The sequence below is a fragment of the Rhineura floridana genome, chromosome 14, assembly GCF_030035675.1.
Source record: "Rhineura floridana isolate rRhiFlo1 chromosome 14, rRhiFlo1.hap2, whole genome shotgun sequence".
Lineage (NCBI taxonomy): Eukaryota > Metazoa > Chordata > Lepidosauria > Squamata > Rhineuridae > Rhineura > Rhineura floridana.
This window is the reverse complement of record NC_084493.1, coordinates 315,258-336,665: the sequence shown is the minus strand read 5'-3', so window position 1 is coordinate 336,665 and position 21,408 is coordinate 315,258. Positions and strand designations below refer to the sequence as shown.

At 52.8% G+C, this 21,408-nt stretch overlaps 2 protein-coding genes across 15 annotated transcripts in view; one reads left to right on the top strand and one right to left on the bottom strand.

Moving 5' to 3' along the window:
• The window catches only part of PPIP5K1 (diphosphoinositol pentakisphosphate kinase 1), a 42,223-nt gene extending 29,294 nt beyond the window's left edge, over positions 1-12,929 (top strand). For 6 of the 12 annotated variants that reach the window (XM_061594740.1, XM_061594737.1, XM_061594739.1 and 3 more), the window contains 4 exons: positions 125-187; positions 7,099-7,236; positions 11,081-11,194; positions 11,765-12,929. In XM_061594740.1, the coding sequence (XP_061450724.1) occupies positions 125-187; positions 7,099-7,236; positions 11,081-11,194; positions 11,765-12,306 (857 nt within the window). In that variant the 3' untranslated portion in view covers positions 12,307-12,929. Of the gene's footprint in view, positions 1-124; positions 188-7,098; positions 7,237-7,919; positions 7,980-8,081; positions 8,136-8,225; positions 8,790-11,080; positions 11,195-11,764 lie in introns of those variants that run through there. The other 6 variants (XM_061594743.1, XM_061594741.1, XR_009758911.1 and 3 more) reach the window with 5 other exon arrangements.
• Positions 12,930-17,803: 4,874 nt separating this feature from the next.
• MAP1A (microtubule associated protein 1A) overlaps positions 17,804-21,408 on the bottom strand; it is a 51,937-nt gene continuing 48,332 nt past the window's right edge. For all 3 annotated transcript variants that reach the window (XM_061595102.1, XM_061595103.1, XM_061595104.1), the window contains 2 exons: positions 20,863-21,095; positions 17,804-20,169 (listed from right to left, as the gene is read on the bottom strand). In XM_061595102.1, the coding sequence (XP_061451086.1) occupies positions 20,014-20,169; positions 20,863-21,095 (389 nt within the window). In that variant the 3' untranslated portion in view covers positions 17,804-20,013. The remainder of the gene's footprint in view (positions 20,170-20,862; positions 21,096-21,408) is intronic.

Here is a 21,408-nt window from a genome sequence, read left to right as displayed (position 1 = left end):
GGGCAAGGACCCTTGTCGTGTGGGCTTCCCAAGAGCAGCAGCTGGAGTTCGTGCATCCTGCCAGGGGCACGGGGGCTGGGGGCTGCCCCACTGAAGGGATGATGATCTGTTCTTGTTTTCTCAGAGCTCTTGTCTATGCCGGCTGTAAAGCGGTTTTCTGTGTCATTTGCAAAGCATCCAACTAACGGTACGTTTGCTTCTTAATTTGACTCCCCCCCCCGCGCTTCCTGCTTTTCCTCCTTCTGCCTCCTCCGGGCATGAGGGGGCAGCTGTCTTGTGCGGTGTTGCCCCCCTGCAGCTAACCACCCTGTTGGCTCTTCAGCTTCTGTTTTCTCACAGGGATGGGGCAGAGGGGCTCCCCCAGCAGCGGTGCCATTGAGGGAGGGGAAGGGAAGGCAGCTGCACCTCTCCCTCTGAGGCTGGGCCTGGGCCGAGGGCCACTGGCCCTCCTTCCCTGGCTGTGGCCCAGGACGGCTCTGGGAGCCTTTTCAGTTCCTCTTTCTCCACGCCGCCTGCCTGCCCTCCACATCTCCCTCTGGGAGTTTGAGGCCTTCTGCCCCCATCAGGAAGTCTGGGTTCCCCTGACTCCAAGACGGCCCCAGGCTGCCTAGGAAGTGTTGGGGGTGGAGGTTCAAGGCCCACTTGTTTTGAGGAGGGTGGGGTGGAGATGGGGGGAAACACTCCACCCCCCGCTTTTTAACAAGGGCCAATTTTGTGGGAAATTGGGGAAGGGGTAGAATAATTTCTTTCAGGGTTAAACATACTAATTGCAGTATAGAGATGCCAGAGTTTTTTTCTCTAGAAATAAATAGTGGATTTGTTCTGTTTCTGTGTGCTAAAGTTGAGCGCTGTAAACTATTTCTAAGCCTGAATAATGCACGTTTCCTTTGTCTTTGTCATCATGTTTCTATTTTGAATTCTCCCCCCTGCCCCCCATTCTTTGACAACTGCCAAAAAGACACACTGAAGATAACAGAGGGCTGGCCATAATACCAGGTTGCAGCTCTGCAATTCTTCTGTGAATCTTGTCTGCATCTTTAAAGATTGGCGTTTTTAAAAATAATTTGTAAGAGATAAAACAAGGTTTTAAAAAGTGTTTAAGAATGTGGTCTATTGAGGGATGTCCCTGCCTCCCTGCCTGCTTCCCAGGGTCAGGCACCTTCCCACACCACCAGCGGGCTCTTCCCTCCGGGGCCTAAGGTGCAAAAGTCTTGCTGGTCTCTCCTGGTACGAGAAGCACATTTATTCCTGAAGGAAGGGAAGGCGGCAGGTGGATTCCGCCCCCTCAGAGTACTGGAAGTGCCTTCTGGGTATCTGGGCGGTCCAGCTTCTGCTTGACATGGTGTTCTGATGGGCATTGACTGCTCTTTCGGAGCACCTTGATAAAGTTGTTGCACACGGCACCTGGCAAGATTTCCCACGGCCTGGCCTCAGCCTCCAGAGTGAACCACATCCCATCTCCCCGTGAACCTCCAAGAATCGCTTGCTTGAAGATTCAGATCCATAGCTCTCCGCTCTTCTCCATACGGACAAGTTGCTGTTTGCCCCAAAGGTTCAGCGATGCTCTTTGACTGACTGTGGCTATCTTTTTGGAACAGCTTTGGGGCTGGCAGATCTCGTTGTCGGTCAATATCTAGAGCAGGGGAGTCAAACTTTTGCATTTATAGGGTAATGGGCTCTCAGCACAGTGGCAGCGAGTGGCTCAGCAGCCACATCTTGACTTAAACTGCTGCTGCTTCTGTTTTAGAAGGTGGGGCATTTTTATTTCCAGGCGTGGCTTCTGAAAGGGCTGTGTCGATTTCCTTTAGGGCAGGAGAGGCTCTGCTGGGGTGGAGGGTTGTCAGCTGGCCATGCGCATTTGCCTGTGGCCTCCTTGGGGAGGAGCCCATGTTCAGTCCCCAGTGGCACCTCCAGCTAGGGCAGGGAAAGACTGCCTGCCTGAAACCGCAGAGGGCTGCTGCCGGTCCGTGTGGGCGATGCTGAGCTCGATGGCACTGACTCAGTATAAAGCAGCTTTGTAGGTTCCTCAGCTGTGGCTGCGGGGCAGGGTGGGGGGCATTTCGCTAGACAGAGGTCTTTGCCCCTCTGAGGCATATGTGGAATTTGAGAAGGAGGGTTGGGGCACAATGAGGAGCATGCAGGACCCAGAGTCCCTTGTGGGCTTGAGGAGGCAAAGGGCAAAAGAGCAGCTTCAGCCTGCATGTTTAAGTCCCCTCCATCCCCTCCCCCCTGAAACCCCTCCCTGCATGTAGAAAGGTAGGACTGCAGGGAGACCGGGCTGATTCCTTCCCTGACCTGCTAGTTCTAGGTTTTTGCTTGTTTTTTACCTGGAGGAACTGAATTGGTACCATCATCCAGGTGGATGTTTCTCACTTGGTTCTGCTGAACGTATACAACAACCTCTGGTGGCCAGGCAGTAGCTGCTGCTGCTGGCTTTGAAAGGAAGCTGGGTGGGGGGATCCCCCTGCAGGGAGGGGGGCAGGAGATGTGGGGCTTCTGGGCTCAGTGCACCATCTCTCCAGGAAGCCTTTCCGTCCTCCGTGGCAGGGGTGCTGTGGCAGGGCCCACGTGTTCTCCCAGGGCCCAGCGGCTTCTCTTCCACCCCCCTGCACCTCCCTTGCCTTGACTTTTGCTCAGCTGCACTCCCCTCAGTCACTCTCAGGTGAGCTGGAAAGCTACCGCGTGGCCTGGCTGCTGCGCTGCTTTTCCTCTCATGTTGCCACAAGCTGCTGGCACATCCTTCTGGATGCTGCTCTGCCCCTCTGCTTCCACCGGTGTTCTGCCACCTCTGCCTCTTCCAGAACCGGGGAGTCTCTGCCCAGGAGGAGCCAGAGAGCCTCCACGGCACAGCATGGCATGGCAGATCTGTGGCCTTGTTGCACGCCCAGGGCTTCCAGACAGGAGCAGCCTCCCTCCCTCCCTCTCCCTCCCCGGGGAGGCAACTGTGGCTCAGCTGCTGCCTTTTCCTGCTTTCTGCCCAGCTGCAGTTTGCCTGGTGGAGCAGCTGTGAAGCCTCGTCATTATTCCTAGTATTAGTATTAGTATTTAGATTTCTTGCTCACCATGAGGTCCCAGGTCAACTTACAACAAGTTCACAATACGAAAAGCTGGAAAACTGGTAGAAAGTATTATTAAAGCTAGATTAACTAAGCACATAGAAGAACAAGCCTTGCTGAAGCAGAGCCAGCATGGCTTCTGCAAGGGAAAGTCCTGTCTCAGTAACCTATCAGAATTCTTTGAGAGTGTCAACAAGCATATAGATAGAGGTGATCCAGTGGACATAGTGTACTTAGACTTTCAAAAAGCGTTTGACAAGGTACCTCACCAAAGGCTTCTGAGGAAGCTTAGCAGTCATGGAATAAGAGGAGAGGTCCTCTTGTGAATAAGGAATTGGTTAAGAAGCAGAAAGCAGAGTAGGAATAAATGGACAGTTCTCCCAATGGAGGGCTGTAGAAAGTGGAGTCCCTCAAGGATCAGTATTGGGACCTGTACTTTTCAACTTGTTCATTAATGACCTAGAGTTAGGAGTGAGCAGTGAAGTGGCCAAGTTTGCTGACGATACTAAATTGTTCAGGGTTGTTAAAACAAAAAGGGATTGCGAAGAGCTCCAAAAAGACCTCTCCAAACTGAGTGAATGGGTGGAAAAATGGCAAATGCAATTCAATATTAACAAGTGTAAAATTATGCATATTGGAGCAAAACATCTTAATTTCACATATACTCTCATGGGGTCTGAACTGGCGGTGACCGACCAGGAGAGAGACCTCGGGGTTGTAGTGGACAGCACGATGAAAATGTCGACCCAGTGTGCGGCAGCTGTGAAAAAGGCAAATTCCATGCTAGCGATAATTAGGAAAGGTATTGAAAATAAAACAGCCGATATCATAATGCCGTTGTATAAATCTATGGTGCGGCCGCATTTGGAATACTGTGTACAGTTCTGGTCGCCTCATCTCAAAAAGGATATGATAGAGTTGGAAAAGGTTCAGAAGAGGGCAACCAGAATGATCAAGGGGATGGAGCGACTCCGTTACGAGGAAAGGTTGCGGCATTTGGGGCTTTTTAGTTTAGAGAAAAGGCGGGTCAGAGGAGACATGATAGAAGTGTATAAAATTATGCATGGCATTGAGAAAGTGGATAGAGAAAAGTTCTTCTCCCTCTCTCATAATAATACTAGAACTCGTGGACATTCAAAGAAGCTGAATGTTGGAAGATTCAGGACAGACGAAGTACTTCTTTACTCAGCGCATAGTTAAACTATGGAATTTGCTCCCACAAGACGCAGTAATGGCCACCAGCTTGGATGGCTTTAAAAGAAGATTAGACCAATTCATGGAGGACAGGGCTATCAATGGCTACTAGCCATGATGGCTGTGCTCTGCCACCCTAGTCAGAGGCAGCATGCTTCTGAAAACCAGTTGCTGGAAGCCTCAGGAGGGGAGAGTGTTCTTGCACTTGGGTCCTGCTTGCGGGCTTCCCCCAGGCACCTGGCTGGCCACTGTGAGAACAGGATGCTGGACTAGATGGGCCACTGGCCTGATCCAGCAGGCTCTTCTTATGTTAAAGCAGTTAAAAGAAGTGTAAGCTGCCCCAGCTGATTCCCGCCTAGGAGCCATGGAGGCTATCAGTTGCCCCTGGGTGGAAGCAGTTTGGCTGCTGAGGGTCTTGCTCTGAGCTGCTGCAGCTGTTTTGCAGGGGGGTTGGGTTTGTCTTCTAGGAGCCCCTGTTGGCCATTGGCTTTCTAAGAACATAAGAGCCTGCTGGATCAGGCCAGTGGCCCATCTAGTCCAGCATCCTGTTCTCACAGTGGCCAACCAGGTGCCTGGGGAAAGCCCACAAGCAGGACCCGAGTGCAAGCAGGGCAAAGGCACAGCCAGTCCAGGTCATTCTGCACCTTGCACAGTAAGCCTTGCAGAGTGTGTGTGTGCGTGGGGGGAGAGTTGTGTTGCACGGGCGAGGCAGTTCCCCCCCCACACACACACACATGGAAGGGGCAACAGAGAAAGAAAGAGGGAGAGAGTGCCCTTGTTGCTGAAGATGTTGGAAAGAGGCACTGCACGCGCTCTCTCTCTTTTGTGTACACACCAGCCTCTCCCTGTGTGGCTGTAAAAACTGGGCTTAGCTTTCTTTCCAGCAGGTCAAAGCTGGCTGTTCCTGTGGCCTATCCCAGAATCTACGGGGGGGGTGAGGTTGGCAAATGCCCCTATGATGCCAGACTTGTCTTCAGGATTCTGCTCACATGTCGGCATCAGTGGGAAAGGAATTTTCCTGTTCCCTAGGGAGAGAAGCCCTCCCCCTCCCAAAGATAGTTGAAGCCCCTGAACAGTGGCTAGGCTTGCTTGTCCCAGGCTGAAGGATAAGTTGACATGTCCTGGGGCAAACAGGCCCAGGGCTCACCTCTCACTGCTGGGGGCTCACTTCTGGTGGCCCCAGGGATGGATCAGGCTGTGTTCTTTCGGCTGGAAATTCAATCCTGCTGCCATTCTTTTCTTTGGGAATGAGCAGGGTGGCCAAGCCCCTCCCATGCAGGCCATTTTCATGGCACGGGGACTTCTCCATGGCACAGGGCTCTGTGTCTCCAACTAGTGTTGGCCAGCTCAGGGCTTGCTCATGACTCTGTAGCTTAAAGCCCAGCAGCCTTTTGGGACTTCTGGATAGTGCCCCCTGGGTTGAGCTCAGTATCCAATAGAGAAACAATTTCAGGTTTGTGTATTTTTTTTTTTGCACAGTGGCTTCCTAAACGTTTCTCACATCAAAAATGCAAATACTGTAACTTCAGAAAAATGGCTCAACCCTCATTAAGAGGGCTTAGCGTGAGGGAAATGTTTTGTAACACCACAATGGGTTAGTAGGTATTTCCCAGCTTTGCCTGATGTAGGCTCCGGGGTCCAGGCTCCCTTCCCTGATGGAGCCCTTCCTTCCATCTGAGTGTTGCTGAGGATTCTGCAGCATGTTCTCATCTGGGGATAAAGGCCCAACCACACAGCAGCAGCAGCACCCTGGGTTGGGAATCTGAATGGCTTGCAGGTGGAGATATCCTGAGAAGCTCTTTGTTTTCAGTGCCCCCAAATGTGCTGTGCAGTACTAAGCCAAGACTGTCTTTACTCTAGAACCTCCACCCACTGTGTGACTGACGGACAAGGGGACCCCCCCAGATCTCTCCTAGGAGCTCAGAGGTCTCTCCTCCCTGTCCAGGCCCATCCCTCTGCTCTGCTCATTCCTTTTTGCCCGCGCTTTCCACCAAACCCAGTTCATAGTAGGTTCTTGCTAGGCAAAGGCATGTTCCATGGGCTGTGTGGAACCAGATTTTATCTAGGGTGTGAGTGTGAGTTGGGGACTGGCCCTTACCTAGGGCTGTGCATGCCTAGGCAGGGAGGTATGATCCAATCAGTGGTCTGCTCTTACATTTTCAGAAATGCTTCCTAAGATGATTGAGGAAAGTGTTGCAGAAGGGACATTTAAGATCTTCTGTGGGAACTGGGAGGCAGGAAGCTGAGTGTGGCTAGGGCTCCTCTCCTGTAGTCTGGAATAGATCCAGGGTTAGAAGTACCCCAGTTGACCCAGAACAACACAGAGAGTGCAGAAGGTGGTGGCTCACAGGTTTGGAGGCTGGAGCTACTGTTGCTGGTGACGTGGTCTGTTTTTGTGCTCTGCTAGAGTCTCTGGGCACACTGGTTTTGAAATTTATAGTAGCACCTCAAAGTGTGCCCCCTAGATGAGTTAGATCTCTTAGGGGTTATGTTTAGTACTCCAGAGGCTGAGGAGCAATTTTCCCCATTCTGCCCCTGTGCTCAGAGCAGTGACAGGAATGAGCAGCTTGTGGTCAATGTGGTCCAGGCAGCGTGCTAGGAGAGGCTAGGTTCTTTCAGCCAAATGATGCTACTTCTGAGATACTGTAATGGGTCTGGATGCTCTTTTGTGTGTGCGTTGGGAGTCACTGGAGGCTCCATGTCTGTAGATCAAGGGGCTCTTAAAGATGGGTAGTTGATGCTAATTTGGGGGGGTCCTCTCTGGAGCTCAGGGGACAGCCACTGAAATCTCTCCTCTTCAGAGGCCTTTGATGCTAGAGGAGGGTGTGGGATCTCTCTCTGCCTGCAGGTTTTGAAGGCTGCTCCATGGTGCCAAGTATCTACCCTTTGGAAACTCTGCACAACTCCCTCTCCCTGCGCCAGGTCAATGATTTCCTGACAGCCATCTCCAGGAGCTGCAGCAACTCCCACCCTGAGGCCACCACAGGTACCAGCACAGGCAGACCTTGGGTTGCCGTTGTTTGAACTGTCTCCTGCTTCTTGGACAGGGATGGGGCAGCAAGTTTATTTCCTTCAAAATGTTTATATCTGGCCATTCCACTTTTGTTCAAAGCAGATTACACCAGTTGCATGGAAACCATAAACTTCAATACACTCTGAAATATAGAACCCCCATGTCTGGGAGGGATCCCCGGAGGCAGGGGGCCACCATGGAAGAGGCCCTGTTCCTCAGGCACTTTTCCCTGACAGGGCAGCTCATTTGTCTCTTTGAACCAGCTTCAAGAGCCATTGGCTACGGGGGAAAAACCAGAGTAAGCCTGCTGGTGCAACCCTCCAGATACACCGGCAAAGCACAACTTGTGCTGCTGGCACGAGAGAGAGAGAGACCAAACCGCAGGACCCCCGCCCCATCCCCACCCCGGTTGAAGGTGCAGGTGGCAGGCACAGTACTCTGATGGGAGAAAGTGTGGACTGCAACGCCTGCTGCACCTTGGCAGTGGCTTAGATGGTGTCCAGAAGTGGCAGGGGGGGCATGAGAAATGAAATCCCCGTGCTGGAGGGGGACGATGGGGAAAGGGGAGGGCTTTGCACAGAGCGGCCGGCCTTCGGCACACGCACACACACACACACGGAGGAACTTGAGCTTCTCGCTAACCATCCTCTGCTTAGGACCCTAACAGGTACTTCAGGCACGGCTGCTGAGGCGGCAAGACTGGGCTCTCCACGCAGGTAAGCAGGGAAGGGGGAAAGCAGCCGAGACGCCTTCTGGCACCTCCTTTGCTGTTCTGTATCTTGTCTGAAGCGTGTTGGTGTGACTCTTGTTTCCTGCAGCCGCTGGGAACAATGACTCTCACAGAGCAGAAGGAAAGACCTCCCCTCACACAGGTAAGCTCCATATTGGGAAAAGCTAGCCCTTCCACTCCACCACTCCTTCCGAGTGCGGGCCAAAAACTCATGAGGACTGTTGCCTTGCAGGATCACAGCTGGATGCCTGGGGCAGGACAAGCCACCCTGCCCACCCGGGGTGCCCATGTGAGCCCTGGGGGGAAGGGCGAGGAGACTCGTGGCCAGAGGAGGAGGCAGCAGCGGCTGAGGTGTGAGGACTGGTGGAGCACTTGGGGGTGCGTGTGTCGGGGGGCATTATTCCCTCTTGCCTCCCACACCACCTGCTGTGACTGGCTTGCAACTCTCAGCCTCGCCCTTTGCCCTCCTGCAGGATGCACCCCACACCCTATTCCTTGTGGGTCAGGAGGGAGCCCCTTCCCCCCACTGTGATCAGGGCGCTCCTCCCTGAGGCTGCCAGCCTCCTTGTCCAGGCAGGCTCCTGCACCTGGTCAGCTCTGAGAGACAAGCAGGCGACGGGGAAGTGTTCCTGGCACGGGGCTGGTGCCACAAGGGCCGCTGCACCTGAGGCCCACCTGTCTGCTAAGCTGCTGCCTGTGGCACAGGAGCTGTGCTGGGGCATGAGAGCTTCCCTCCCCCCCTTTCAGGGTCTCCCCTGTTCTAGATGCTGACCAATAAAGGCTTCGTCTTGGCCACGTGAGTTTCTTTCTTTCTTGCTGCACAGTGGTACGTGTGATCCAGTGGCAGGATCTCGCATCAGCTGGCCTTGGGATAGGACTGGGGGGCAGGAGGGTGCTGGGCAGGAGGCTTAATGGGCTCAGGGGCAGCAGTGGCCTCTCCCTCCCCCCACCCGCTCACTCAGGTTCCCTGGACAGTGGAAGTGGGCCTCTCAGGGCACACCAGTTCTGTGGGTGCAGCTGCAGGGTCTGCCAGGCGGTGAGATGGGGTGTGGGGAGGGAGGAGGAGGTTCCTTCCCTATTGTGGGTTTATACCTGGGGCTTGAACCTGCCCCCACCCTGCATGTCAGCTGTTTCAACCTGGCCTCTGAGCTTGGGGTGGGGCAGGAAGGGGAAGAAGGTGAGTCAGGGCCCTGGGTGATCTGCTGCTGCTGCTGCGTTTGTCTGTTTGTTTTGAGGGGGGAGCAGGGATGGGCCAACTGTGCAAAAGGTGAGAGCAGGTACTGCCACCTACTTCCTTCTCCCTGTTGGGGCTTGAACTCTGGCCTTTCCTTCCCAACCCCCCTGCGGCGAGGCAATGGAAGTAGCAGTTGCTGCCGCTGCTAGTGTGTACCTGGGCTGCCCTTTCCTGGACAATCCGTTGGGGCCGCGTGCTGGTGGTAGGCAGGGCAAAATCGGCCCTGCAGTCTTACAGCCCAGGCCTATACAGGACGTGTCCTCTTAATGGAAGCAGATCTCATTGTGTTCAGTGGGGCTCACTGTACAGTCATTAATCAGCTGTGAAAAACTCTTGAGGCTCAAGAAGACAAACTGTTTAGTGAGACATATGTCACAGGGGAGCATGAGTTGGCAAGGATTGAACGGAGGGGGAGAAGGCTGCTCCCTTCAGTCTCCCTTCCACTTCTGGACACCATCTAAGTCACTGCCAAGGGTGTTGCAGGCGTTGCCCTTTGAAGAAACAATCCACAGTTTCTCCCACCAGGAAATGCACAAAATGCTAGCAAAGATCCACCACCACCTTTGCTTTGCATTTTGAGGCAGTTATCTGCTCACAAAATGTCTCCTTCCAACCAGAAGAACATCATGGTTGATGATAGCCAGCCTGCTAAGAGGTTCAGGAGAACCAACAATTGGCCAGGCTGAACTCCCTGCTGCACTTGATCCATGTGGACAACCACGGCAGGTCCATGGCTGGAATCAGTGTCATCCAGGAGTGACAACTCTGCCCTCACCCTGCTCAAGAGAGAAGGCCAATAGCTCAGTTGTATAGAGCATCTGTCTTGCATGCAGAAGGTCCCAGGTTCACTCTCCAGCACCTCCAGGTACAGCTGGGAACCTGAGACCCTGCAGAGCTGCTGCCTGTCTGGACAGTACTGAACTAGATGGACCAATGCTCTGCCTTGGTGTCAGGCAGCCTCCTGTGTTCCAGTGAAGATTTGTGACTGGTCAGTAACTAGGATAGTTGCCTGGATCCTGGGAGTTTCCTTCAGCGCCTTTGCAGTGGCCGGGCTGCCCCTTCTCTTTCAAAGTTGTGGGCTGCGTCCTGCCTGATGGCAGCATACTCTCAGCCAGAAAGGGAAAAAGCCAAGTGTCCAGGTGGTGGGCTGCACTTGTCCAAGCATATGGGATGTATCTGCTGGTTTCAGAACTAGAATTTATAAAAAGCAGGCATGACAAGATGAGATTTCTAAAGTCATCCTGAAGTGGGTACCTGGACTTAATGTGGCTTCTAGGTTGGAACAGATGCCAGTTGCTGGTAAAACCATACGTCTGCAAGATAAGTCATGATGGGCTGTTGAGGGCCAGTTATGGTCATACTGGGGGCCAATGTAAAGGAGGCCTTGTGCCCATCCTCAGTGGCTACATTGGGTGGTGCTGTGTGGATATGATAGTGCTGGAAAAGTCCCCGTTTCCCACCACTTCACTGAGTAGACCTTCAGCCAAGTCGTTTGTCAGACTTGCCCTGAGACTTTCTCTGCTGACATTCTGGCAATTGCTCCTGTTGGTTTGCTGCCCCAGAGGGCCAGCAGGACTGTGATGTGTGGTCGAGGGCACCCCTGCGCCATTGTGGCCGCTTCCTCAGTCCTCTGCTGGTTCTCCACAGTGATCAGGCCTGGCTTTGATGGAACCACCAGCCAGGTCAGCAAGGAACTCCCAGAGGGCCAGGAGCAAACAGCCCGCCATAGGTCAGCTTGCATAAGTGGCATCTTGACTCCGGATCGGGGGAGGGAGGGAGGCAGCAAGGAAGGTGCCCAGCAGTGGGCCCTGGAGAGAGAGCTGATGTGCTACTCGTCTGTCTCTCCCCCTCAGCACTGTTTGACTCCCTGATGGAGAACCAGGCGCCCGGTGATGCCTTCCTGCCCCAGCAAATGATTTCCTTCTCTTCTCTGCTGCTGCGCCCCCGCTTGGAGAAGCCCCCGTGGTGTAAGTGGCGCCTTAATGAGAGGGAGCATGACAGGCTGAACACGGAGGAATGCAAGGGAAGGCAGCCTGAGCCAGTTGCGTTGTCCAGGGGTGGGAGTCTTTGTCAGCAGGAGAAATCCCAGAGAGTGCCCGGAGGGAGGGACAGCCAGGACTGGCCTCGGTGGCAGCAGAAGGCAGCTTGGTCAGGTGACTGGACTGGCTGCAAGGCCGCCTACGGCCCACAGACCAGAGCTTCCTGGGGGGGGGTGCCTTTTGCGATAGGGTGGCAATGCCAGCAGATGAGTGAGTGGGACAGATTCACTGTGGGAGAGCCTCCCTGTGGACTCCAAGGGCTGTGATCCTAACTTTGGTTGGGCCAGACTCTGGCCCCCAGTCCTACCCTCCTCCCCTTCCAACAACGGTCAGATGGAAAGCGGTGGCTGCTCCCTGTCCCATGGGATGCTGCTCCGGGAGAGTCCTGATTTTTCTTGGGCGTGGGAGCAGTTGTCCCCCAAAGCAGGTGGTGGGGTGCTCTTTGCTGTGTGTGCCCCACCCTGGTCAATGGTTCACCTTTGTCTGGTTTCTTTGCAGACAGCAGCGGTCCATCCAGCACAGTCTCCAGCGCAGGCCCCTCGTCCCCAACCTTGTCGGTGGAGAGCTGCCCCCAGTTCAGCTTTGCTGAAAAATCTCTGTTCAGCACTCAAGCCAGCAAGGAGCGGCTTGGCGGGCACCTGTCCAGGGAGGTCTCTCTTGGCATGGAGGAAGGGAGCCTGCCGGGCAGCGGGGCCTGGAGGGAGATCCTGGAAGTGGGTGCAGGAGGGCTGGAGCCACCTGTGCCAAGGCCCGGGGAGCAGCCCTTAAGAGGGGAGGCTGCAGCAGAGCCTAGGGGGGCTCCATGGGTGCTGCAGAAGGCTCTTGGGGAAGGTGAGGTGTGTGCATCTGAGGTGATGCTGGTGGGGCAGGAGGAGGCAGAGTGTGTGCAGCTGCCAGAGCTGCTGGGGCTGTTGGACGTCCGCAGCAGAGGGTCAAGTGGACGGGGAGAGCTGGGCCTGCCTGGGAGAACACTGGAGGAGGAGGAGGAGGAGGAGGCGGCGGCAGGAGCGGGAGAAGCAGCCTGGGAAGAGGGTTGCTGAGCACCTTTCTCCCAATTGGGGAGAGCACTTAGTCAGGAGAGGCTGCTGTCCAAGTGAGCAGCAGGCGGGATGCCAGCAAAGGCCGAGGGGGACCCTTTCTTGCCCCAGCCGGGCACTGCCTGGGCCAGGGTGCTCTTCCTCCTCTGAAGCTTCGGCCTGTAGCTGCTGGCCGGAGGGGGCTGGGAGACACCCTCCAGGCGGTGCTGCCAGTTGAGGCACTGGCTCGGGTGGGGTGGAGAGGGGAGACCGTCTCCCCTGCAGTTTGTGTGCAGACAGTGAAAAGGTCTTCCTTGCTGGCGGGCAGCAGTGGGCGGCTCTTTTGGGAGCTTCAGCCTCGCTGGCATCTGCCAGGATATCAAGCTGCTTTGAAGAATCAGGTTTTCTTAGAAACACGTGGATGAGAGGCCAAATGGCGTACAGTGCAAAGCAAATATTTAATATATTCTTAGCATTGCCAGAGTGGGGCTGTGGGTCCAGGTGTTCCTCTACCTCTCCCCCCACGCCCCACTATAAGGTCAGGAGTGTGTCTGTGGTTCAGATTTGTCTGTGTTACTCTCACTAGGAATTGTAAAAATGCCCCCAGGAGTCCTTCTTGTGCTGTATATTGTGCGTGTAGTAAAATCTTGACACTCCGTGCCTGTTTGCCTCTTTGTGTCTCTATCTGGATAGGAGGCTTTGGCTGAAGCTTCATCATGGCTGCTTGTCTGTCTCTTGGTGTGGCTTTGGTCGGGTGCTTATCAGGCCTGCCTTGTCTTAGGTGGGGAGGGCAGAAGAATAGGCACAGGACAGGCGCACCCTTGCTTGGCACTGGTATTTGCAAACCTGGCAAGAAGTACAGGAAGGATGAGCAACCTTCATTACCATTGAGGGAAGGCCCCCTAAGTTGCCCAATTTGGAGTGCAATGGAGGCAAGGATTCCTGTGCCAGAAATAGTGACTGCCCTAGAAAGGGGAGCAGGAAGAATCTGTAGGCCCAGACAGGGGTGTCCGGAAGCCTCTGGAGAGGGGTGTGCGTTTGTGTGAGTTGGTGGATGCGGTGGAGAGTGAGAAAGAGACCCTTTGCTGTGTCTGAGCTCAAAAAGGCTTGCTGGATCACAAGCAGGGCCAAGCCCACTCACAAAAGGGAGCAAGAGCCTTGAGTCCTCGCCCCATTCCAAGCAGAGAAATGACACTCCAGTTATTTTATTATTTTTTAATTTTATTTTATGTATTACATTTATAGCCCCCTCCCTTCCTACCAGAAGGAGCGCAGTTAGTTATCCTAACATCTATTCTGGGTAAGTTGGTAGAAAGTGTTTTTAAAGTTAAAATTATGAAGCATATAGAAGAAGGGTAGCTGGCATGGTACCCTTCAGATGTTGATGGAGTCTCACTCCCTTCGAGCCCCAGCTAGCATGGCCAAGAGTCTGGCATGATGGGAGTTCTAGTTGAACAACATGCAGCGGGCCCCACATTGGCCACCCCAACGGAGAAGAACAAGTCCAGTCTGGCCAACTTTTTGGAATTCTCTTGAGTGTGTCATCAAGCATGTGGACACTGTATACTTGGATTTTCAGTAAGGTTTTGATAAAGACTCTTGCCAAAGGCTCCTGAGGAAATTCAGCACTAAGAGGGCAGGTTTTCTTATAGATCAGTATCTGGTTAAACAGCATGAAACAGAAATGGCACTCAGTCTAAACACTTTTGTAAAAGGATAAACTATCTGAGGCTTTCTAGTTCTGAATGGGGAGGAAAGAAGTTTTTAATGTGCACAGTGTGGAGAGAGTGGTTTTCTTCTTCTTGGGTAATTGATGGGTAGATTCAGTATATGAGAACTGCAGGCTTGTGTGCAAACTGCACACTTCATAACAACATAATTATTGTGAAGGGGATATAGAACTTTGCAGGTTCAGAAGTGGGTTGCAACAATAGCACTCGCTGGAGGCAGAGCTTGGAAAATTTACTTTTTTTGTACTACAACTCCCATCAGCCCCAGCCAGCATAGCCACTGGATTGGGCTGATGGGAGTTGTAGTTCAAAAAAGTAACTTTTCCAAGCTCTGGCTGGAGGTGGCAATTGTCTTCATTTTCTTGGGGGTCTCCCATCTGCCCACTCATTGTTGAAAGCAGGATGATGGGCAAGCTGCAGTGTTGCTCTGATCCGACAGGGCTATTCTTTATGTTTTGCTGTGTGTGTCTTGATGAACGCTAAGTGCTCACACAACTTCATAAACTTTCGGCAGTGTCTGCAAGAGAGACCAGCTCAGTTTTCTAAGATGTGATTCCCATCTGGATTCTTTTGCCCTACCCACAATACCTTGGGGTGGTCATTCTCTTTTGTTCCCAATGCAAAAGGAGTTGTATCACTGCATCTGGGGGAAAGGGGGCAGAAGTTGGACTCTGTGCCTCTTGGTTGGTGGTTTGCAGCTGTGAACCGCTGAGGCAGAAGCTAGTAACTTGGCCACATCCGCACTGTGGAACTAGAAAATGGAAGTCAGCTCATGAAAAGATGTATCTTTGGTAGGCGTGTGCCTGCCTACATCTTATGCACAGTGGTGTTCTAATCTCTGCTACAGCTGAGCCTTTGGCATTAACAGGCTTCCTGAGGGAGATATTTCAGGGAGTGCTTGTGCTTACTGCATAATACCTGCAGCCTCTGTGAGGGCCTCTAACCACCAGTGCCATTGAAAGGGTTTTCTCCTTCAAAAATCTAGTTGTTTGCAAGTTACTCAGTTGTCTGGCAAAGTTGGTGGGGAAAGCAGAGCTCTCCTTGCAAGTGCTGCACAGCTTAAGGAGGAAAACAGCAGAAGAGCCTGGCTGCTGGATCAGGGCAATGGCCTATCTTCTCCAAGTGGCCAGCCACTTCCGTGTCTGTGGAAAGGCCTCAAGAACACAAGAGCAATAGCCACTCTCACTCGTGATCCCCACTAACTGTATTTGAGAAATGGGAGATAATATAAGGCGTCATGGCCAGTAGCCATTGATAGCCTGATCCCTCATTAATTTGTCTTAACCCCCTTTTAAAACTATCAGAATTGCAGCCATCGCCTCAACTTGTGTAGTTAAAACAACAAAATTCACTGCATGATGTGTGAAGTTCTTCCTTTGTTCGGTCCTGAATCTCCCACCATTCTGCTTCATTGGATGACCTCAAACTCAGTGAGTTCTAGCATGATGCAAGAGGGAGAAATGTCTCACTTTCTCCATCCAACACATAATTTTATACACCTCTGCAAGCCCCCCCACCCCATTCACCTTTCTTCTAAACTTAAAAAGCCCTCCTTTCCTCATAGAGTTGCTCCAACCCCTTGACCATTTTGGTGGTTGTTTTCTGAATCTTTTCCAGCTCTACGATATTCCTTTTTGAGGTGTAATGACCAGAATTGTACACGGTATTCCAAGTGTGGTAGCACTGTCTATTGTCAATATTGGTAGTTTTATTTTCTGTTCCTTTCCTAATGAACCCCGACATGGGACTTGCCTCCCACGTCTCCTGCTCAGCAACTATGGATTGGGTTGACATTTTCATCAAGCTATCCATAACCAGAAGATCCCTTTCCTGGTCACTCACTGCGAGTTCAGACTTCATCTTAATATTTTAAGGTTTTTGTTTTGTTTTTGCCACAATGGGTACTGCGTTGTACTTGCTTACAGTGAACCACATTTGCCCCATTCCTCTACAGTGAAGAGATCCCTCAGCAAACTGGGCACCTCATTGCTCACTTCTGACTCCGGATCATTTATGCACCAGTCCCAATATGGACTCTTATGGGATCCCCGTTCCCACTGCAATACTCATTGATTCCTTTTCTCTCCTATAATTTCTTTAACCAGTGAGCTGTAGGAGGACCTTTCCTCTTATACTATGACTGTTTAGTTGACTCAGGAGTTTTTGGTCGAGGACTTCATCAAAAGTGTTTAGAAAATCCAAATAAACAGCGTCTGCTGGATCACCCCATCCACATGCTTACGGACACCAAAGAACTTGTAAAAGGTTAGTTAGGCAGTACATACCTTTGAAGAAGCCATGTTGATTTCTCTTCAGCAAGTCCTGTTTGCGTGATAACACGATCTTTATCAATGCTTTCCACAAACTGGAATCTCACTGGCCTTCATTTTCTCTATCTCCGCAGTATCCCTCTTTAAAGATTAGTGTTATACTGGCTACTTTCCAGGCATCTAGTACATAGGTAGATCTTAAGGGCATGTTAAATAGTGTTGTTAAAAGATCACATCTGAGTTCTTTTAGAACTCCGAGATGGATTCACATCTGGACCCAGTTTGTTTTCACCTTGTCAATAAGGTTTGGAACATTGTCTCTTGCTGCCACTATTTGCATCACTTCCTCAGATCTCCTGCCCTAAAAAAGTCAGTTGAGGCATGGGTATTTGCCTTCCACAATGGGCACTGACACAAATAATTCATTCAGCTTATCTGCAGTCTCTTCGTTCTCCTGTAGGGCATCTTTAATTTACCAGCCAACAGCCATCTAGCTCGAGCTGGTTTTCTGCTTCTGATAAATTTAATTATTTTTTAATAATCCTTTTTAGTGATAATGCCCCTGAAAGCTCTCTTTTAAATAATCCCTTATTGTCTGCATGCATTTCTTTCGTACAAGTTTGTTTCCCTTGCTTTTTTGAAAGATGCCCCCCCCCCCCAAATTAGGATTGCTTTGAGCCAAAGCAGCATCCCAGGCAAGGCAACTTGCACTGGGCTAGAGGAGCCTTTGTTCTGCATGAGCCAAAGCTTTGCCTAGGAGAGCAGCTGCTGGGCCCAGGCAGTGGCATCCATTGCTATGAGAACAACAGAGCAGAAAAAACAGACTGCCTCTGCCTCAGCGTATCCATTTTGTGGCTGGAGCATCTGAATGACTGTGTGTCGCTTTCACAACAGCATCAAGCCTGCATGAGGGGACTAGACGGTTTTGGGTCTCCAGCTGTCCCTTTGTGCTGGGTAGGAGTGGTAGCCCAGCTCGGCATCCAAGAGAGAAAATGCCCTGTCTTGTCCAGGCAAATTGCAGCTCCTGGAAGACTTGCTAGAGAGGTTATGTGAACAAAGCTCAAATGCTTGTTCACGTTGCAAAGCAAAAGCATAAGCAGCACTCTGGAAATGCAGCTTTGAAGAAAAAAGTGTGGGTGACAAAGCAGTCTGGTCTCTCCGTTCCCCACCCAGGAAGCAAGAGACCACAGCTGTTCCTTCTGCTCTCCCTCACCCTGGCCCCCTTAGGCCTCTGCTGTTTTGCAAGGGATGCTGAGCTACAAGGAGCAAGGCCCTGTACTGGAGGCAGCTCCTCCATGAATGGCCCCAGAGGCTCTGCCTGAGCACAGCAGCCTCCCCCGCCCCATGGCTGTGAGACTCATTGCCAGTGGGAAGCGGAGACGTGCGTTGCTGTGCTGCCGGCAGAGGAGCAGAAGACCAGCCAGACAGGACAGCGGTGAAAATGCCGACAGAGGTTCCGCTGTGGCCAAAGGACAAGGGCTGGCAATGGAAACATGACAGGAGCCCCTTGTGGGTCGCAGTTTATGTGGCTTTATTGGTTAGTGCAAGGCCCTCCTGTTACAATCATTAGAATTACAGAGCGTTGCACACAGAAATGCGGGGGGGGGAGGGAGAGGAAACCTGCAGATCTCAAATTGTACATAATATGGAGGGGGGAAAGGGTGGCAGGAGCCCTGGTCTCTGTTCATACAACGTTTGGCAGAGAAAAGGGCTGGAGGTGTTCTTGTCATCATCTTTGTGGTAGCGCCAAATGAGTACAACGTAGAGGAGGAATCGCACGCTGATGGCCACATGCAGGAACAAGCAGAAGCAGAATTTAAATCTCTCTCTCCATTTGTGTCCTGGGATCCAAACTGTCCCTCTTCGGACTCATGCAGCTCTGTCTGGGTGTGTTTGCCATAAAATGTGAAGAAGGGAGTTGCTGAAGCCTGCTTCAAAACTACTAAATTTTTGGACTTTCAAGCTTGAAATCTGGGCACGGGGGGGGGGGGAAATAACAGAGTAACGGGGGGGGGGGGAGATGAGGAGAAGAGATTCCCCTGCACTTTCTTCTCAGAAGGAGCCATGGGTCCGACTGCCATCCACTCCCTGCTTCAAGAGAGGCACATTCATAGGTGGACTAGTGCAGGAGCATTGGCGTGCCTGCCCAGCCACAGAGGCCCCTGCCTTTCCCCGCCCCTAGGCTGGGCCTGTGTGCACATGGCTGGAGACTGGCTGTCAACTAACTGCAAGCAGTCCGGGCAACAGCAGCAATGTGCAAGAGTGATAGGAAAGGGCCAGTTGGCTTGTCTTTCCCCCTTCATCCTCCTCAGCTGGGTGCCAGAGCATGGAGTGGAGCCCTTGGAGGCTGGAGAGCCAAATGCCCTCAGTGCTTCTCACAATGGGGATGGTGGGTCTGTAATCTTTCAAGCTGACAGTGTTTAGAAATGTGAGGAGTACCCTGTGACCTGGAAGCCGGGAGCCTACGTAGGTCTGATGATGGGAACACAGTCAGAGTATTTGAAAAGCACACACACCAGCATACACAGTTCCAATAAAAACCCCAAAACTCCAAAATAAATATATAAATTAGACAGTGACCAGAAAAATAGTTCTGATGGGATCCTCCTGCTGCCTTTTGCAGGTCTAATGGCTGCTAGTGACAGGAACAAATCTGGAAGGGCCAGCCAAGCCGGCTGCTGCGCTCTCTCCCAAGAGGACACCCCCAAAGGCTTTGGGGGCCTTTCCAGAGCCTACCAAAAGCTTCCTATTTGTGAATGGGAATACTGCCAATGTGCATGCTGCCCTCTCACCCTCAGCCCAAGGCTGCAACATGCACTGGCCCAGGGCAGCTGGCACCGGCTTCACAGAGGCTGACTGGGCTTCTCTGTCACTGAACAGCTCAGTGCCTCTGATGTGCCCTGCAAGAGTGGCGAGGAGGATAGTAGTGCATGGGGGTGGGAGGAAGAGAAAGAGCCTGCAAACCCAGTTTCCCTGGTTTGGGCCCTTAGCTCCAGCAAACGGGGCTGTGATCCCCTTGCCTGTGTCATGAGTGCGATCTCCATCCCCAGAGGGATCCAGTCCCCCCCCCGTTATCCTTTGGCTCCCAGGGAAATGCTGGGACTTTATAAACATCAACCTTCCTCCCCAAAAGGCTGGAATCACCTTGAAGGGCCCAGCTGCACCCCTTGAATGTCCTCCTTGGCACAACAAGTAAAATTCCATTTCCGCAGTTTTGGCAGAGGGTGGGTGGGCTGGCTGGCTACCCAACATGGGCTGGGGCAGGGCCGGCCACTCTTTCATGGGGCATCCATCCTGGGCTCTCCTCTTCCCAGCTCAGTTCTCCCTTTGCGCTGCAGAGGCTTCATTTCTCACTGGTTGCTCCCATCGGCAGCCACCCCATTGGCAAGGCGGACGACGTTCTGGGGGGCTGACCTTGCACAAGAGCCCTCAGGGGACGAAGAAGGGAGTGGAGAGAGCTTGTGCAAGCAAAATCAAGGCAGCCGAATTATTATACAATGATGGAAGCAGCAAAATAAACCTGGAAAAGGGAAACAGCTCCCCACAAGCTCCCTCCACTCTGCACCCATCCAGGCATGCTGGCAAACAAGAACCACAAACAGGTGGTATGTGTCGTGGAGTCCAGACCACATTCAGGCAAGGGAGGAGTAGGAGAACGGAGCTGTGAGCGAATGGCTCTCCCAGGGCTGCATGGTGGGGGAGGAGGCTGATGAAGGAGCGGCACTGCGGCCTCAGAACTCAATCTTGCATGCTGGGAAGGACTCATCCTGCATCACCACTGTGCTGCTGCTGGCCAGGACCATGATGCTCAGCTCCTGCTGCTTCTCATGGGTCTGCTGGTACCATTCCCGTGTCACCTCTGTGTCGTGTGTCGGGATGAGAGTCACCTGGAGGAACAGAAGAGAGGTGGGGGCAGGAAGGCACCTCTCCGGCCAGTCCTGGCCACAGCAGCACCAGGAAACAAGGCAGCTCCACCTGCGTGTGGCAGAGGCAGCCGGGGAGGGATGGGGGGGGGGAATATAGGAGGCCCATTGCAAGTTTTGGTTAAAGGGGCAGCTTGGAGCCAATTCTTGCAACAGCAATCTCAGCCTCCTTGAGCTGCTGTTGGGGGCCTGGTGGTTGCAGTGGATCTGCTCCTTTGGACTGAGCTCAGAATTGTTCTAGGGGGAGGGGAAGTGGGCGGGCGGGTGCAGGAACAATGCTGCTTCTGGCATGGCGAGGCCATTGACTTGCTTTAGAGGATGGGGTGGTGGCTCTGGGGATGGGCATGGCCAGCTTCCTCTCAAATGGGCTGTTCCTGTCGCCCACCCAGCCGACCCCTGCAGGGTGGAGAGGCCACCCTTGGCACAGAAAGGCCGCCATAGGCGCACAGGAGGCTGCCTTGTGCTGACCCAGACCACTGGTCCATCAAGCTCCCCAAGGAGACGGAGGCAGGGCCCTTTTGCATGCAAGGTAGGCGCTCTGCCACTGAGCCGCCAGGGCCCTCTGCAGGAACCGTGTTTCACTGTAGCCCCTGAGCATGCTTGCCAATTGCCACCTACTCCCACCCCAGGTCCCAGGGAAGCCAGCTAGGCACTTACCTGCAGGTTCTCCCCCCACTGGGCCTTTCCTTCCAAGAGGGCATCCAGCACGGCACGGCTGGGCTCCCCGCTGCCAGGGTCATTGCCACTCACAACGTAGTAAGCTGCTCGGACTCTCTTGAAGAACTCCTGGTCTGTGTTTTTCCCACTGCAGTGATTGGGGATGTAAGCCAGGTCCACATAGACGGGGGGTCCAGGGGGCACAGAAGAGCAGCTTTTGGGGTTACTGGGAACTTGGGGAGAGAGAAAATGGAGGCGCTCGACTTCTGACAAAGCATTCAGCAATTGACCACCTTGCTCTTGCTCTCTGGAGGGGTGTGTGTTGTGTCCTACCAGCTGAGAGCAACCAAGAGAGGCTCATACCCCATCAGCTTCTATTTTAAACCCTGGACCCCTCCCCAGCTTTCCTTGTAATGTCATTTTTTACACTTCTGTGCATCCCACAACTGGCCCATTTCAGAGCATCTGGGAGCCACAGTCCTGATGAGCACAACAGAAAAGCAGACTGGCTTAATCTGGAGGTGCTGATCATTTGTGTGTGTGTGG